Source organism: Cololabis saira, chromosome 4 (genome assembly GCF_033807715.1).
Source record: "Cololabis saira isolate AMF1-May2022 chromosome 4, fColSai1.1, whole genome shotgun sequence".
Classification (NCBI taxonomy): Eukaryota; Metazoa; Chordata; class Actinopteri; order Beloniformes; family Belonidae; genus Cololabis; species Cololabis saira.
Window position 1 is genome coordinate 43,598,640 of NC_084590.1, and position 20,151 is coordinate 43,618,790.

At 40.5% G+C, this 20,151-nt stretch overlaps 1 protein-coding gene across 1 annotated transcript in view; it reads right to left on the minus strand.

The window, feature by feature from the left end:
• Positions 1-20,151, minus strand: part of tyw1 (tRNA-yW synthesizing protein 1 homolog (S. cerevisiae)) — a 91,176-nt gene that overhangs the window by 1,983 nt on the left and 69,042 nt on the right. The window contains exon 15 of the mRNA XM_061719863.1: positions 7,576-7,743. Within this exon, the coding sequence (XP_061575847.1) occupies positions 7,576-7,743 (168 nt within the window). The remainder of the gene's footprint in view (positions 1-7,575; positions 7,744-20,151) is intronic.

Sequence of the window (20,151 nt, forward strand, 5' to 3'; positions counted from 1 at the left end):
TCGGCCATGGCGCCAAGAGACTTTTCTTTAAGTTGCGCCATGATACAGGTGTGTACCGATTTTCGTGCATGTACGTCAAACCGTATTGTGGGGCTTGAGGCACAAAGTTTTCTAGGGAGCGCTGTTGAGCCACACAGGTGAGCGGAGCTCAGCGGCGGACGAGAGGCCGCCTGCCGCAGGGTTCGCGCTGCGCAAACCCTGCCCGAATTGAACATTGTTTAATTTCACCGTGCCGCGCTGGGACGACACGCACGTCCAATAAGAGAGAAGGTGGTGGAGGCTGTGCTGACTCTTCTCCTTGCGCCGCGGTAGCACATACACGATGAATGGAGTTGTATCGGTTGCTGTTTGGATCATGTTCTCACTACAAATAAAAAAAATTAACCGTTTCAGGTCTCGAATGGAATCGAGCCTAGACCACTTCTCCTAGGTGATCTCGGCTTACTTGTTTTGTGCCGTTTCCGAGCGCGATTGCTGTGTTCACATATACCAAATGTTCCGATCTTTAGGGGGAAACGTTCCCTGTTTCGGAACAACTGCTCCAAACGGGACAGGTGTGAAAGCACCCCATTAGAGGAAACTCAATGACCACAGAATGACTCATAAAGCTGAAGCCCTCCTGCTGGAGACGCCTCAGCGACGTGAGGATGCTGGCGGTTAATCCTGCTTTCTCTCCTCGGTCATCTTCCTAACGCCGCCTGCTGCATCGCTAACGAGGCCTGAGAAGAGGAGGGAGAGGAGGAGGGAGAAGCCTGTGGGAGAGTAATGTTTCTGGTGATGAGGGAGGATGATATTTATTCAGAGCGTCTCTGGGAAAAGCGTTTCTGCCTCCGAGCAACGCAGCAACGCCGGGCTTTCTGGGAGGAGGCCGAGGCGGCGTCCGTGCTGCGATGACGGCTTCTCCAGCGGAGCATCTCCATTAACGCAGGGACACAAATCACCTCCACAGCACAAGACCGCAGACGGCCAACGCCAGGCCGCCGGATATCATCTCTGAATGTAATTACCCCGACCACACGGCTCTGGCAACGATGCTCCGCTGTGGAGGTGTAAATCTGAGCAGGTGCAGGGCGGGAAGCAGAAGACCCGGGTGTAACTTAGTCAGATCTTCTGACATTTGTGCTCAACAGCGGCAAATCAGCTGCAAATCAGCTGCACATCCACCATCTAACCACCAGTTTGACTTCACAGGGGAATCAAATGCAGCAAAAGCAGAAACAAACTAGTGCTGTGAAGTGATTACAATTTTTTGCAATTAATTAAGATCTGTAATGAATGAATCTAATTAATCTCTTTTTAATCTAAAACTTGCTGAGAAAAGGCTGCTATGTAGCTTATCTGTGTGGTCAAGAAAATGTGAACTTTTTCAAATGCAGCCTCACTCACTGCAAAAACTCAAAATCTTACCAGGAATATTTGTCTTATTTCTAGTTAAAATGTCTCATTTTTAGTCAAAAAATCTCATTACACTTAAAACAAGAGTCATTACCAGAAAAATAACTTGTTATTTGACCATTTTCACCTGTTTCAAGTAAATTTTCACTTGAAATAAGTAGAAAAATCTGCCAGTGGAACAAGATTTATCTTCTCATTACAAGCAGAACAATCTTGTTCCACTGGCAGATTTTTCTACTTATTTTAAGTGAAAATCTACTTGAAACAGGTGGAAATTGTTGTTTTTTCCAGTGATGAGTCTTGTTTTACTAAAAACATTTTAAATAGAAATAAGACAAATATTCTTGTTAAGATTTTGAGTTTTTGCAGTGTATAATAACTAGTGAAATCGATCATGTTGTTCTGATTTGCATTTGTAGTTATTCTATATTGTCGCCGTGCCTCGTGTCCAAGACAAATTTCTCCTAAGGGAGACAATAAAGATCCATCTATCTATCTATATGTATTAAGAAATAGAATAATCAATACAAAGAGACAGAGTTATTCCATAAATGTATTTAAAAAAAACAAGCATTTACATTTAACCCTTGAAGTCTAGGTGTGGCGGCTGCCGTACCTTGCCATACCCAATTGACAATTGAGTGCAGATCAAAAGATTGATATATAACAACAAAAAAAGGTGGCTTTATAATGTAATCTGTTTATTTATTTTTTTAACTGACTTAAACAGATGCAGTCCTAGCCGTTTACGTCCACTAGAGAGATCATTCACCAGCCTCTCGGCCCCAGACTTGACCGTTGTTTTCCGCCCACAACTCAAGCACAAACACAGATTTCAAAATAAAGGCCACTCACTAATAGAAAAAGTAAAACTACAGATTAAAAAAGAGATTAACCGATTAAAAAAAAACAACTAAATATAAAAATGAATCGCAATTAACGCGCTAATTTGATATCCCTTGAAAAAAAACATACAATGCATGTATGCATTGTATGCAAGTCCTCTTGTTTGTCTGTTTGTTTGTGCAAAAATGGCCCGTGTTTATGATTCTAGACTCATTAATATTTAAATTGATGCAAGAAGGATGCGAGAGGCCCTTCTGGTGGATCTTTAGGTCCTCTAGTAACAGTAAATGTTAATATATCCTAATCAATAGCAGAATAAACAGCTATAACTTTAATTAGACTTGAAACTGAATTAGTCCAGCTGACAGCAGCGATCCGACAGTCACCTCAACGATCTGAGGGAATTGTGGGTTTTCTACCCAGTCTGTTTCTTCTCGAGAAGATAAAGAAATAAAAGCAGAAGGAGGTGAGACGAAGGACAATTGGGACGGTGGAAAGAGTGGACTGAAGGACGAGGAGGAGATGAAACAGATGAACGGAACCTGGCGATGATGTGTCGACGCAGGAGGACGTGTTGCTGCTTCCTAAACGCAGACGGACACGTGTGCATGTCCTTAAACGCACAGCAGACATGAATATTTCACATCTGCGGTGCGTGTTTGAATTAGGAATGGGGGATATTTTACCCTTCACGATGTACCGTCAAAAAAATTCCCCACGGTAAGAATTTGTCATCTCGCGGTAAAAAGGATACATTTCCGTGCATGAAGTTTTTGTGTAACAAACATGGCGGAAGGCAGATCTGAGAGCGAAGAGCTCGTCGTTAAACGAGGCTCCAGCTCCAGCTCTGGAACTGATTTGGATTTATAAAGATAGACGAGGAGCAAACATAATCTATTATGTGCAAAGTCTGCAAAAACAGAAGGAAATGGTTGTTACATTTTGATATAACGTTTGACTATTACGAAAAAAATTGCAATAGTATCTCATTTTTGGAATGTTCTAACCACAGGTTAATTTACACATTTTATTTATATTAGAAGACGTCATCACTGATAGGGTTTTATTTTCAGTGAACTTTTATTTATTTGTCCTGTTTCTTTATTTATCAGGTTGTATTTTTTTCTATTTTGTGATTTTATAAGCTAGGAAAACCCACTGTTATCCCACTGTTTAAGCCATGCAGTTTGAATAAATGTTGAATCTGTTCTTACATTTGAAACTTGTTTCATTTGAGTCATTCCAGTTTTGCAGTACAGATGTACTAATTTAATTGGTTTTTATTAATTCAATGTAATTGGTGTAGTTTAGTAGCATTTAGTATCTTTTAGAGCAGTGTTTTGGGGGCTCCAAAGACTGAATTTGTTTATAGATTTATAGTTAAAAAGATGGAGTTGAATTGGTATTTTTTTTTTTTTAATCGTCATTTTTATCGTTATCGGGATAAATGCCAGAAATTATCGTGATACATTTTTTAGTCCATACCGCCCATCCCTAATTTAACTTTTAAACAAACTCTGTTTCCTTTTTAACGTGATTCGGATGAGCTGATCGGAGATCTGTCACTTCAAAGCTTCAACAACGAGTCTATTTACTTAGCAAAGCTCTTTATCATGTTGGACTTTTATCATAGCCTCCGGCGGGCGGGGCCTGCAAAACAAGCCGCGCCCTCCCGACGGTGCACGACTCCACACATAACGGCAGCTTCTTGGTTATAAAACCTTTCACATCTTCCTTTGCCATGGTGTCAGCAGCAGGAGGAAGTATTTCAAATGAAAAGCATCAGGCATTTCTTTCAGGACACCGCTGATTTAAGCTGCTTGTTTCAGGCTGCACCTGCAGTAGGGATTTCTGGGTAATGTGTGAACGTTATTGTCCGGCAACAGCTTGAATAAATGATTAACATTTGGACGTCACTCAAATGGGTGAACGTGCTTTTCTTTTACGAGCTGCCGTGCCTGCAATTAAAACCTGATCATCACCTCAGGGTCAGACTATTTATGATGCGAGTCTGTGCTCATGGGTATTTAATCGTGTGTGTGTGTGTGTGTGTGTGTGTGTGTGTGTGTGTGTGTGGTAGGGGTCGGACGCTGCCTCGCACACGTATTTACAGACCCAGCTCCATCCCAGGATCCGGGCCGATAAGGCGCAGGGCTCCAGTCTAACAGATGTCACAAGCAGGCCAGCTGACAGTCTTACCTGGGCCCCGGGCAAAATAATCTAAGATGGGCCCCCCTGCGCACGGATCTCTCCTTCTCCCTCTCCCTCTCCTCTCCCACTGCTCTTCAGGTTTTTATACAAGCTAATGGACGTTAACATTAGAGCTAGCCAGTTAGGTTAAGTTACAAGGTTGGTAAACGTTCACTGCGCTGTTTCTTACCTTGCTCTACACTGACTTTATGAATTCCAGCTTCACCGTCACCCCCTTTTTAAAATATTTATGTAGAGAATCTATGAGGCCTCTATTTTCTTCTTCTCTTCTTCTCTTTTCTCTTCTTTTCTGAGCACCGGACTTGTGCTGATCGGACATTTTGACCATTCTAATGGTTGAATTAAATGATAACATCAAATTTTGATCAGCGGCCAAACCATTTTTGTGTTGGGGGTTCTTGACCACAAGGACAATTAGGAAGAAAACAAATAACAAGCTTTTATGTAACTCAAATACTACATATTTTTTCCACAAATAGGCATATTTTGAAGCATTTTGAAAAATTATTCCATAATTTAATGAGGAAAAAAAAAAAAAAAAACTTTTTTTTTCAGTTCTGGGCACCCCCCCCCACCCTGGGCCCGGGACAACAGACTCGTTTGTCCCCCCCTATCGGCGGGCGTGGTCACAAGTACTCAACATCTGGAAAAAACAGCCTCCATCACCTCCAGCAGCACTGTAGCACGAATAAATCCGTAAAACAAGCAGGGAAAAGTATGTGTTTCTAAACCACAACTCATCCTCTCTCTAAATAAAACAACACTAAAAGAGTCTGACGGGTGTTTAAAACCCCGAGCTACGAGCACTATTACTGTAATCTGATGACGGAGAGCTGCAGCAGACGCACAACGAGCAAGTTTATTCTGACAGTCGGAGGCGAGGACGCGTCTAAACGCCCCGGTTATACATTATAAATATTATGTCTGCACTGACACCTGAGAAGAGGGGAGACTTCATCAACATGCTCCTGGTCAGCGCATCCACGAGTGTGAGATCAATAGATAGATGTTTTTTACAAGATTTCATTGCTGAGAAAAAAGACTTTTCAATTATCTTAAAAATGCAAAAGAATAAAGGTGTTATAATTTGGTATTAGAGGAAAGTTAGAGGATTAGAGCAGTGAGGATTCATGTCAACACTGAGTCTGGAAATTGACTGACGGACGAAGCCGACAGGCTGACGGACGATGAGAAAAGCTGCTGCCACGACTGAAGGATGACGACACGACACTGACCTTTAGTTCACAATCTTCAAGTGTAAAATGTTTACAACCGTGACCACTTCCAGCCTGAAGCGCTTTAATCCCAGTCCTTATCCAGTAACGTGTGCAGTACGACCTCCTGAATCCTAAACGGAAGCTGTGAACAGTCCTGCTCTTATTTTGAAGGCTCTGCACGCTCATATGTGAGTGTTTGAACTGTATTTTATTCAGACACAGTTCATGTGTACGTGTCAGTACGAGGGGATGGTGGGGGCGTCTTGACTTTCCACTTCTTCTAAGAAAGCAATTAATCATCGTCGATTAATTACGGACAGACAGCTGCCGGAGCTGAGCGCCGACGCCGTGACGGAATGATGCTGGCAGAATAAAACCATCGTTGACAGGAGAACGACATGAATGATGAGACGACGTTAGAATAAGAGCAGAGTTGCAGAGTTTCTGAGCTGTCTGAAGAAAAAAAAAAGTTACGGTGAATTATTTACCTGATAAGCCCAACTTCTGAGATGTTTTTTGGGCTGTCAGGTTTTCAACAGATATATTTAAATGAGGCCTGAATGGGTTTGTCCCCTGGAAGGACCGGGTGACGGGACCCTTTCACGTTTGAATTAAGCTTTTGTTATTAATGGAAATAAGGAACCAGATTCAAGCGGTTTGAGTCATTCTTATCCTGTTTTATTTCCCATATTACGTCTTTATCAGGCAGCACACACATTTACACTGCTATGCAGATGATACTCACCTGTACCTACCCAAGATGCCGCCTGACAGTGATCAGTTATTTGAACTGTTTTGAGGGCAAAATTCTGGATAACTGATATGAACTCAAAGAGTGAGACCTGAAGGTCAGACCAACTATCCAGTTGCTCTGAATTATGTTACTTTGGCATCTTTTACAACTGTAATCTAGACATGAAACAAGTTCCTAGGACAAACTTCCATATCCTTCATAAGATTCCCAAAACCAGGAGGAGTCTGTCTCGGAGTGATGCAAGACATAAATAAATAAATGAATAAAATGAGTCTGTGAATGTGTTACTTTAGGACTGGACTGCTGTAACTAGGGCTGGGGATCGATTCAAATGTCAAGAATCGATTCGATTCCGATTCTTAAGATGCAGAATCGATTATCAAGATTTGATTCGATCCGATTCCGGTTATCCGATTATTAAAACTGTTTTTTGAGCTGTTGCATGAATTATATGACTGTAGTTATGCAAAATATTACTACTAGTATTATATTGAGATTAAACAGCAAGTATTGCAGCTAATGATGCTGTAAGGATCAATCAGCTCCCAGAATGCTGATAGAACTGCTTTCAGAAACATTGTGTGGGTCAGAATTACCAAACAGATCCAGGGAGGAAACAGAGACGGATGACATCGGTTTTATTTTTTCCCACATTCCGTTTTTATTTGTTCCATTTTCGGTCTATTTTGGTTTTTAATTTTTGAGCATTTGGTTTTTAGCATTTTTTGCAAATGTAACCCCAAGACACTATATAAAGTAATGAAATATAGACAATTTATGCAATTATAACTCTAACACTTTAATGTTTTCATACCTTTAAACATATTTAAAGGCAAAAACATGGCACCAGTTATTCTCGTGTCCAACAAAACATTCCTTTTTTGGGGATAAACAAAAAAATAACCAAAAGTTGTAATGTAATGATGAAAAAAAAAAAACATAAATAAATAAAACAAAAAAAAAAAACCCAAAAAATTAAAAAAAAAAAAATCGATCTTTAGACATATGAATCGATTTTTAGGAATTAATATGAAAATCGATTTAGAATTGGGAAATCGAAATCGAAATCTATCTGGGAACCCTCCAGCTGAACCGGGAAGCTGCATCACGAGTTCTGATAAAGATCGGCAGGCGCCGTTTCTGGGTTCTTACCTTGGTGTGTGCGATGAGCAGACAGTTGGAGTGCTCGTGCTCGCAGGCGATCTCGTACTGAGGCAACATGTCAGCCAGCTGCTGGACGAAGGCCACCACCTCCTGGTGCCAGGGAACGTTGGCCATGGTCAGGCTGCTGGCGGAGCTTTCTCCACAGTACGTCACGCCCTGCAGAGACAACCGGACGCGGTTATGAGACGAGCACAGAGAAACATGGAGATTTATAAGGTAATGACCCACTGAAAAGCCAGCTAAGTGAGAAAAAAAAAAAACTTCCCACAACGTTAATTAACAATACATACATCTGGATACCAGGTGAGACTCGCCTATTTTCTTTAAAGTTAATTATTCTAACGTAAAAATTCTTATTTAAAATTTAAAAAAAGAGCTGAATGTTTGAAACAGTCTCTCAATGCCAACAAATCACACATTCTTCTAGTAGCTAATTACTGGGCAACAGGGTTAAAATGTCCATCTCTACGCCGATGATACTCAGCTTTACTACCCATGAAGTGGATAAAATCAGCACTTCCATCTTGGAGTCTGGTATTCGTATTCTTATTACTTAGACACCAAAGTTTTTACAGACTATCCACACAGACCAAAGCAGAGCTTATTTTGAAATACTCCCGATAACACCAAACATCCATCCATTTTTTGATTGAATGTTGGTCTTCAGTTTTTAATTTTTCCCAATTTACAGGACTGTCTCAGGAAATTTGAATATTGTGATAAAGTCCTTTTATTTTCTGTAATGCAAAAATGTCCTACATTCTGGATTCATTACAAATCAACTGAAATATTGCAAGCCTTTTATTATTTTAATATTGCTGATCATGGCTTACAGTTTAAGAAAACTCAAATATCCTATCTCAAAAAATTTGAATATTCTGGGAATCTTAATCTTAAAATGTAAGCCATAATCAGCAATATTAAAATAATAAAAGACTTGCAATATTTCAGTTGATTTGTAATGAATCCAGAATGTATGACATTTTTGTTTTTGTAATTGCATTACAGAAAATAAAGAATTTTATCACAATATTCTAATTTTCTGAGACAGTCCTGTATAGTTTTAATGACAAGAAAATGTATACGCATAAATATTGACTTAGAATAAACGTGCCTCCAATTTTGTGTTTTGTACGAAGCTTCGTAACTGAAAATCTCTCATTCAGCTGCATGAGGACAATCATCGACAGCTGGTCGGGTTTTACAGAGTCTATCGAAGCATGTTTTGTACCCTGATGTTTGTCCACAAAGCTGATGTTACAAATGAGTAATTCATTTACACGGCAGCAGCATCTGGTTTGGATGTTAACCGTGGAAGATGACAAACCACAAGATTTATCTGGTGGAAGAATATAAAAACACATCTGGCCTTGTTCACGGGGGTAAATCAGAGACATCAGGCTGAATGTCTTCTGACAAACGGCGACACATCAGCACTGCAGCTAGAAGTGATGAAGAGAGAACAAGAGAGAAAACACCGGAGAGTCCTGCTGAGAGCAGAGGAGGAGGAAGCTGTGAAAACGCCTTTGATGCCATTTATTTTTTGTTTTTTTTTGGTACGACTTGAAAGAAACTTCTGCAAACAGAAGTGCTTGCAGTGCAAAGGTAGATGAGCTTGGAGGAAAACTTGAAATTGAAGAAGTGTTTACTGCAGAATTTCATTAAGTGCTGGAAGAAGGAACACAGAGTTTCTGAGAAAGGTATTTTCTCCTGTAAACACTTCCTGGAGACGGAGGAAATAAGGCTGACAGGCTGCAAACGCGGGAGGCAGATGTTCAACAATAAAAGCCATAAAAGTGATCGGTCCTGATGTTTAAAGTCACAGCAGTCAAAAATGATGCTTCACTGAAAGCTCAGCGCCTGAAAGACGCAACCTGGAGATTCAGTTAGGCAATTCTAGATGTCGGGATATGACACCTCGGTGGCATCGTTCATCTGTAACACGATGAATCAAAGGTTTTCCGTATAACACCAAAAGCTACATGTCAACCTGACGGATCTTCTTATCTGGGCACCAAACTGCAACAAAGCAACACCGCAGTCATTTTTAACTATTTTATATAAGCAAACCCTCAAAAGTCGGATTAAGATTCGATGAGTCAGTTTCACTTCAAAAGGGGCGGGAATCGATTCGATTCCGATTCTTAAGATTCAGAATCGATTATCAAGATTTGATTTGATTCGATTCCGATATTGATTTGGGTTAGTGTTATTAAAACTGTTTTTTCAGCTGTTAATTATATGACTGTAGTTATGCAACATATTACTACTAGTATTATATTGAGATTAAACAGCAGGTATTGGCAGCTAATGATGCTGTAAGGACCAATCAGCTCCCAGAATGCTGATAGAACTGAAACAGAAACATCGTGGGTCAGAATTACCAAACAGATCCAGGGAGGAACAGAGGTCGAATGAAATCGGTTTTATTTTTTCCCACATTCTGTTTTTATTTGTTCCTTTTTCGGTCTATTTCGGTTTTTAATTTTTGAGAATTTGGTTTTTAGCATTTTTTGCAAATGTAACCCCAAGACACTATATAAAGTAATGAAATATAGACAATTCATGCAATTATAACTGAAAACTTTAATGTTTTCATACCTTTAAACATATTTAAATGCAAAATCATGACACCAGTTTTTTTGGGCAGAAACAAAAAAAAAATACCAAAAGTTGTAATGTAACGATCTTTAGACATACAAATTGATTTTTAGGAATTAATATGAGAATCGATTTAGAATCAGAAAATCGATTTTTTCAACACAGGCCTAGAGGACACCAGTATGAGGTAATAAAGACAGTAATAATGTAGACTGAAAATGATGCCTCATGCTCCCCGAACCGCTCTTTCACTATTATATCCCAATGAATCCTGTCATTGTCATCTGGAAAAAGAAAAAGAAACCATCACTTAGGTCATTGAGTGTGTTCAACCTTCCTCATAACGTTGCTGAGCCCAGACAGGACCAACCCCAGGTCCCAGCCCGCCCCCACAGGCTGGGATGGCAGGCAGCACCATGCAGCCATCGCTTCATCCACCTTTTTTCTTACCCACTCTGGAACTCTGGGTAAATCTGGACTCAGACTGTATGACCTCCTTCCATCGCTCCAGGCTGCAATCTTTATGCTCCGCAGGAAACCGAAGCCCTTTTCCCCCAATTAGCCTCCATGATAAATGGTTTTCTTGAGGCTGCGCAGCTGTTTAGTCCCAATCCCTCGAGTTCCTCTCACAGTGTTCTTATTAACGAGTTCTGCTGGGCTCTTTTCTTTGTTTTTCTTCACGATTTAGATTTCACCAGATGTTTAAAGTGATCGCCGATCACTCAAGATGTTTTTCAAGAAGTTTCTCCACTTATCCTTACAGTTTCAGACGTGTCCAACGGTTCCTAACCCAGTTTTTAGTCATATCAGTAATCTCCTTAGATCTTTTCTTTGCTTGAAGCCAATAATTTGACGCTTCTGAAACAGATTAACACCTTTTCCACGACCGCAGGATGTGTCCTCTGACATGGTTGTTTAAGAAATGAGGAGCGACTCATTGCATCAGTTGGAGTTAAATACCTTGTTGCCAGCGGAAACGTAATCATCCATGCAGTAATTATCCACCGGGGGGGGTTTAACCTGTTTGCTCAGTTAAATCCAGACGGCCACTTATTTTTTTGAACAGGCAGTCTAGTATATTAGAGTAATATAATACCATTTATATCATCCCAGAGGGCAAGCGACTGACCTCAGTAAATTACATATTTAAGCCTCTGACAAGTTCCTGAGTCACAAACACTAAAGCAGCTGAAACGTTTGGTGGTACGTCTTCTGCACACGTCTAGTGCAGGAAAGAGTCTCTGGGCAGATTGGAGCTCCATTAATAAAAAAAAAAAAGAAAAACGAATAGATTAAAACATTTGTGATGCTAATTTATGCTAAAAAATTCCTCTGGTTGCAAAGCACAAATATCATTTTGCTTTACTATTTGATTTCCATTGTACTGCACATCTTGTTCAGTTTCAGTTTCTTTTTACTGTATTTTTTTTCTATTTTTCATACTTATAATTTATCTTTATCGTTTATTTAGTCTGAGTTCACGTTGTCCTGAACATGTATCAGACTTTGAGCTGCTGTAACACCCACATTTCCCCTCTGGGGATCAATAAAGGACTATCTTATCTTATCTCTAACGACTCTTTCATCCATCTCTTTATACCACATTTCACATTTCTTACTTTTAACTGAGAAGTTTAAAGAATTTCCAGGACTCTGTCCCTCTGGAAAAGGTCCCATAATGATGTAATGATGGCACAAGTTTCACCGTTTCCCAAGATCCATTACAAAATCAGTCCCATCTAATGGTTGAGGCCAATTTCCTGAATCCAATAAGGGACATTTCTACAGATCTGCAGAGTCTTTGGACGGATCTCTTTGTTGGACTGAGCCTGGAGAACTGGGGGGGGGGTTCTGACTCCCTTTGTAAACTTTCTTTCTTTACTTTTAAAACGCACATGCCCTGCAGCGTTGCTTGTGAATCCACAGCACGGATGAGATGAAGACAGAAAGTGAACTGTTTCTTTAGAGGGTGAGTTTAAGGAGCCTCTGAGAGCAGAGCCGGGGGCAAGGCGAGGCAGGAACACTGCCCAGGATTGATGAGAGACCTTGGACTTATCAGCCTCGCCGGGAGGCCCGTTGAATAAAGATCAACTATCCAGGACTCGGCATAAATCACGGGGTGCAGCCGAGGCGGGAAGAGAAAGCGATTGGAGATCTGGGGGAAGATCTCTCAGATATATGGAGCTAATGGGCTGCGTCAACCGTGGGAGTGAGTGGGAGGGACGCAGAAAAAAAGGACCAGAGAGCCCCTCACCTGCTCCGATAATCCATTTGTTTCCCGGCTTTGATGGAAATCATAAGCCCCACGCACCGTGTAACACACACACACACACACACCCGTGAGTGCACGTTTCCGCCCCTCTGTAATCCATTTCCCCCAGCGGAGGGATGAGCGGTGGCAGGTAATGGGTATTGATGCTGCACCGAGGTGATGGATCGCACCCGGGACAACAATTGACCAGTGGTCGGTAAATTGCACAGCCAGAACGTGTAGCGTCATCTAAGATGATGAACTAATATCCGATGTGGGTCGATCACAAAGCTCGTCCTTCTACTATAGGACTCAGTCTCTCAGAAGATTAGAATATTGTGATAAAGTTCTTTATTTTCTGTAATGCAATTACAAAAACTAAAATGTCATACATTCTGGATTCATTACAAATCAACTGAAATATTGCAAGCCTTTTATTATTTTAATATTGCTGATTATGGCTTACAGTTTAAGATTAAGATTCCCAAATTATTTTAATTTTTTGAGATAGGATATTTGAGTTTTCTTAAGCTGTAAGCCATGATCAGCAATATTAAAATAATAAAAGGCTTGCAATATTTCAGTTGATTTGTAATGAATCCAGAATGTATGACATTTTTGATTTTTTTTAAAAATTGCATTACAGAAAATAAAGGACTTTATCACAATATTAAAATTTTCTGAGACAGTCCTGTAATGATGGACAAGCACATGTCCACGTAATTCTTCATTTTTACAGGTATCTTGATAAATACATACGTACAACACTTATATGTCCATGTAAAAACAGATGGAAGTGAAACTAGAAGTCGAAGCTGAATAAAAAGGAGGAAAACATAGGAATTTTTGGATCCATCTCCCTTTTCCTTTGATTTCTGAGCTTTAAGTCTCTGATCTACGATCTTATGGCGCTTTTCCACTAGTACCTACTCAGCCCGGCTCGGCTCGGTTTGGTTCTTGTGCTACTGTGCTGAGTAGATACTTTTCCTGTTTCTACTCTGCAGAGGTTCTAAGCGGCTGAGTCGGCTGTATCTGACGTCATCACACTACAGGCCACCGATTGGTCGGGGGGTTGGAGTCAGACGTCTGAGTCAGGATGTGACATCAGAGAAAGAGCGACTGACAGCGGATTCTTGTTCATTTTATTCGACCAGCAACGGCAGCAAAAGTCTGTTTCATGATCCAACTCTGAGGTGCAGATGTTCATAAACCTGGTGGCTGAGGAGAGAATTAAAAAGGGATCTAGACGGGCGATAAAAAACAAAATTTACCAGGAGCTCTGTTATTTCATAGCTGCTCGCGGCTCCAGCTGACTTTTCAGCAGCGCTGAGACAAATTAAAAACATTAAAAAGCTTCTCTCACTCTCATTTTTTAACTTGATATCAAACACAAGCCACAGATCCAGCAGCACATCTATCATCTCCTCCAGGTTCTACATCTTTAGTGTTGTTGTCTTCTTTGTTTAGATCAAACAATCACAATACGTCACAACAGCTTCGCTCCAACCTCCTACTTCTGCTCCAGGGGAATTGTTATGGAAAAGAAACTTGGCCGAGCTGAGATGAGTAGAGCCGAGTAGGTGCTGGTGGAAAAGCGCCTTTAGAAACTCATTACTCTGATCTGGAAGTGAGCAGCTAAGTTACCAGGTGTTCTGGACACAAACATCTGCACTATTCTATAACGGTTTTGTTTAATTTGCCTGATTACTGATTATTATCTTTAAGAGACTTTGATATGACAGTGACTGCGTTTACATGCATCAATAACCCTTTTAAAACCCGAATATTGGCAATAACCCGAATTTGCACGGACATGTAAACACCAATAACCCATTTGAATAACCCGAATTTGCTCATATTCGGGTTTTTAAAAACCTGAATATGACCCCTGGGTTACTCCTTTTAAAACCTGAATATTCAGTCATGTAAACACCAAACGGAATATCCCCATCAAACGGAACATGAATTAGTTTTCTGCACATGCTCTGTTCGCAAGGAATCCTGGTCTTTTGAGTCCAGGAAGTTCTTATAAACACGGAGAAACCAAGACCAGGAGGAGACTAATCACTTCATAAATGTAATGAAGGATATGAACATTTCTGCATTTGTAGACGGTAGAAAGTACCGGGATAGAGAGATTTACAAGAAGGTGAGAGAAAAGTTGCGCGAAGCAGCATTTGTTTTGAATTTGGATACAGGAAGAGGAACCGGAAATTACGCTAATTGCGTCATCACGTTCTCCGCGCGTCGCTGGTTTAATCGGGATATCCCGAATGATTAATTACCATGTAAACAGGGATAACCCTGTTTGCTCACGCATGGAAACGGAATATTCCGAATGTTTCAGTAACCGGAATATTAGTAATAACCCGAATTTTGACTGCATGTAAACGTAGTCAGTGAAATATCCAAATACCCCCCCCCCCCCCCTTCCTGAGACTGTCAGAGTCCTGGACAGCTCCATCAGCGACCGTCACCTCCCGCTCACAGTAGTAAACGGACAACAACAACAAGATGTGCAATATCTTTTCTATTTCATACATATCCTACCTGCTTTTTTGGAGTTTTTTATTATCTCATACTGAACTATTTTCTTCTCCTGTATATACTGTTTATATATTTTTTTATTCTATATTTTTTATCATTTTTCTCTGCATGTGTGTGTTGTGCTGCTGTTCAAAGTGAATTTCCCCACTGAGGGATGAATAAAGGACCATCTTATCTTATCTTATCTTATCCTGACTGTATTTTATTTGTTCGGGTTAATCCCAGCAGCTGCTCTCGCTCTCCGGCGCCCATAAACGTCACCTGCAGTAATGTCTGGGTTTATTCAGGCTGCCGAGGGGAGGACAGCACGCCCAAGACGAATGTGTGAGACACTTAACATCGTGGGATGCTGCCAAATTAACTCCTTCCTCTTTGCATTTGTTCCTAGAAAAAACAAATGTACACAGATGTTCATCTTTTTCCCCACTGGCACAGAAGTCACTTCTGTTGCTCGTGGATCAATAACTCGTAGCCTCTCAGTTTCAGCATGTTGACTCTGATCTCAGATCAGTCCCATCGCACGCTTGTGGACCACATTCATTTGTTTGGTCGCATTTAAATCTAAAAAATAGGGGTGTAACGATACACTAATCTCACGATACGGTACACGATATTGAGGTCACGATAACGATATGATATTATAGCAGTATTTTTTTAACAACCTTGCACGAGGAACATATGACTAGAAAAAATGGTCTTTTATTTGAAAGACACAAAATACAAAACAATACTGTGTGTTTGCCCTATTGTTACAGTTTGTAATGCTTTATAACTGTTTAAGTTTTAAAGAGAAAGCCAGGCCAACCATTTTCCACAAACTGAACTAAAAGTAAATGTCAGGTTTGCATTATGCATCTTCAGTTTCATACAAGTACAAATATTTTGCCACAAACTGAATAGTTTCTCTCATGTATGATTTGACTTTTTTCTTTTCCAGAAATTTAACAACTAAAATTAAATAAATAAATACAAGTAAATAAATACATACAATTTTACATCATAAAAAAGATTGATTCATGCTCACCTTATAAGTGTAAGAGGAGATTTATTTTTGTTAAGAAGGTTATTTTGGTAATTCAGGGTTCATTATTTTATAAATATATTCTTTATATCCTGATGTAAATCAGGGACTATAATGACACTAGTCAGTTTATCTGTAGTTTTTAATATGTTTTAGATTGGGCGGAGTGATACAGCACTAGGTCCTGTGTTGATGTTCTAAAATCCTACACTGTTGAGGGACATTAAAGTACACTGGAACTCAGCAGAAGTTGTCCCCGTGTTTATCCTACTCACGACCAGAAAAAGGTTTAATTTAATAAGGTAAGGCTTAACAATAGAGTAATAATAATAATCCAATATCGCGATACAGTTTGTCACCTCCACGACATGTTGTGTGACGTTTTTGTTGTGGTTCTGAGGCACCAGCCCCCACCAGTCAATCAGCAATGAAAGTTAACTGATAAATCAATAGGGCGGCTATCCAGCTGTCAATCAGTCCACCGTGGGATGCACTAATTACGGCGATTGTGATGCTGGAGGCGATAGACGCCACAGGGCTTTTATCTGTTCAGGTTGATACAACCCTCATCGGCGGGAGGAAGGACAGAGAAGGGACGGAAAGATAAGAGGGAGAGAAAATGGGACAATTAAGACCGATTAGAAAGTGAGAGCTCGTCCCGACGGTGACCTTTCACCTGCACCACAGTTCTGTTAATTGATCGTCAGCATGAGGCGGAGATTTTACAGTAATTTGTGGTTCTGAAGGTGAGATTTAACAACATTGGTAAGTGTGAACGTTTTATTTTACAACTACTACTTAGAAGCAATCGCCTCAAACTAATGCAGTTAAACCTAAAAAGCCTGTAAATGACAATTTTCACGGGACAGTTTTATATATCCAAACGTGTCCGCTACTTGTCCCAACAACAACAGCATGAAAACCCTGGAAATAGTGAAAAAGTAAACTTAGCACAAAAACTAAAGACATTTATGTTTATATATTTCTTTGTTGTAGCCATGCTTCTTGGCGATAAATGTCATACAGTTGGAAAGCCTGTTTATTTCCCTTTTAAAAGGTAACACATTCATAAGTAACGTGCATCTGTGAGATGAGCAGCAGAGCTGAGGATGCAACCATGAAAAATTTGCCAAATCTTCACTGCCAAGGCCAAACAACTTATTATGATGTTGCTATTGACTCTTGTTGGCATCACGTGCACTGAAATCTGAGCATGTGCAGGAACGTTATCAGCATTATGTCCAGATTCTGCTGATTTCTGCACCGATACAGTACCATCTTTGGGTAGAGTGAGTGTGATGGTGCGGGGCGGCGTCTCCCTCACTGGAAAAACCAGGCTCGTCATGATTGGAGGCCATCTAAGTTTACAGATATGGGGATGAGATTCTGCATCCCATATCTGCACAGTTTAGGACCCGACTCTATCCTCCAACAAGGCGACATTAAACGCTACGTGTTGTTTCCTCCAACTTCAATCATCCAGTCCACCAAACACCAAGCTGTCTGGCCTCGGCGGAGAAGATCTGGCAAGTTTTTCATGGTTACATCCTCAGCACCGCTGCTCCTCTCACAAACACACGTTCCTTACAAATGTAGCTCCATTTAAAAAGAGAAATAAACAGACTTTCCAACGATATAAGATTTACTGCCAAGAGGCATTGTTGCAACAAAGAAATAATCTACCAAACACAAATTTCCTTAAGTTATTTTACTTCTCATTTTCTTTTTCTCTGAAGCCAGAACAAAGCGTGTGTGTGTGTGTGTGTGTGTGTGTGTGTGTGTGTTACAGCTGTCTCATTAGCGTTAAGCTCACTCTAACATAATGAAATGTCAGATTGTGGAGGATCAATATCCACAGCTACTGAACAAGAACCCCGTCTCAGATAACTTGGACTGAGATGTGAAATTCTTTTTAACTCCTTCATAGTCGCTCATAAATTCAACTTTTAGTCCTAGACGTGCGTGAACATGTGCACCTAAGTATGTACTTTAGTGACGGAGAACAGCGACACGGATCCGTTAACTGTGACAATGATATGAAAAAAGTTTCACAAATAAAATAAAAACCTCATCATCAAGTCTTTAAATGAGATCAATTCAATCTCAGATGAACAACACAACGTATTCAGACTCTGTGATAAAAGATAAAATACAAAAGAAGACGTAAAACAGAAGAACTTCCTCTCACACTCGACATATTCACGTCACAAAAATGATCTCCCGTGAGACCGGTCTGGTACCAGTCCCCGTTCACAGCCGTGTCCGCTGGTTCACACCGAACCAAACCCGTCACACGAGCCGGGCCTCATGCAGGAACCACAGAACCACCCAGGGGTCACTAGGGGTCAAAGCAACCGAGACGGCTGCAGAACGGCTAATAAGCCCCCCGGAGGCCTCTCGCTGCGTTCTCTCTCTCCGTTGTGTCTTGGTCTGGTGCCGCCGGCGGTCCGAATCCCTTTTTCTCCTGGATGCACAGAATTGACCCTTTGTCAGCCTTCTGATCGGTCCCTGACTGACCAATCAGAAACATCCGGGACAGAATATCCGGTTGGACCAAACAGCCGTCTCTCTCGTTCACATCAATGGAAAAAGTCGTTTTTTTTAAATCACTGGATTATTTTTGTAAAACTGTGTTTGAATAAAAACAGTGTCGTGAGGGTGCAGCGTATTTTTATCCCCAAACCGGCAGAAATCCGATCCGTACTTCCAAAAACAAAGTCGGCTCGGCAGCAGCTACAACCAAGAAAGGCTTTTATTTGTTTATCTTAAAATGGTTAAGCAGTTGTAAAAGTGACACCCGCTACCCAGAGAGAATCACAGGAATACATTTCATCCCAAAACCAACGGTAAATTACCAAAAATGTGAATGAAGCTACGTGGACGTCCACACCAGCTAAACTCATCAAAACATCTCGCTTTCACCGAAAACCTCAGTTTTTTTAAACTCGCTACACGGTACCTGAAGTGTTCCATTTTATTTATATCTAGTTGCTGTTGATTTTCTTTGGTCCAATAATTAGTAATAAAGGGATGTAAAACCCAGTTTTTACATAGAAGTGGACGGGAGAGATGACAGTTTTATCCAACCTAGCAACGGGGGCGGGGCTTGACGAAGGATCAATTAGTCTAGTTTCTCTAGACCAGGGGTCGGCAACCCAAAATTTTTTAGAGCCATATTGGACCAAAAACACAAAAAACAAATATGTCTGGAGTCGCAAAAAATTAAAAGTCTTGTATCAGCCTTAGAATAAAGGCAACACATGCTGCATGTTTCTATATTAACTTTAACTGGGGGAAGATTTTTTTTTTCATTATGGACTTCGAGAAAAAAGTCCAAATTTCGATAAAAAAGTCGAAATGTCAAGATCAATGTTGAAGTACAATCTTGATAAAAAAGTCGAAATGTCGAGAAAAAAAGTCGAAATGTCGAGAAAAAAGTCGAAATGTCAAGATTAATGTTGAAGTACAATCTTGATAAAAAAGTCAAAATGCCGAGAAAAAAGTCAAAATATCGAGAAAAAAGTCAAAATGTCGAGATTAATGTTGAAGTACAATCTTGATAAAAAAATCGAAATGTCGAGAAAAAAAGTCAAAATGTCGAGAAAAAAGTCAAAATTTCGAGAAAAAAGTCGAAATGTCGAGAAAAAAATCAAAATTTCGAGAAAAAAAAATATCAAAATGTCGAGATTAAAAAGGAAAGGAAAAAGGAAGAAAAAAAAAGGAAAAAAAGAAGAAAAAGGGAAAAAAAGAAGAAAAAAAGGAAAAAAAAGGTCAAACATTTTTGAAAAAGCTCCAGGGAGCGACTAGGGCGGCGCTAAAGAACCGCATGCGGCTCTAGAGCCACGGGTTGCCGATCCCCGGTTTAGATTCAACTTTCTTTTTCAGAGGACAGACTTTCGAACAATCAGAGGAAGAAAAGGCATGTGACGCAGGTTGAGCAACAACCAAACTGGTATCAACAAAGAAACCAAACATCCCAACTAGATTGGCGAGACTATCGCAGCACGGCCGTCACACTGAGGTTTGACAGGTTCGTCCGAGCGTCTTCCGCCTGGTTCTGACGGGGAAAAGATGGCGTACTCCATCTGTCGGCTCTTTGAATCCGCCGTCCACGCCCTGGTGTTTGAGTCTCTCCCGGCTCCGT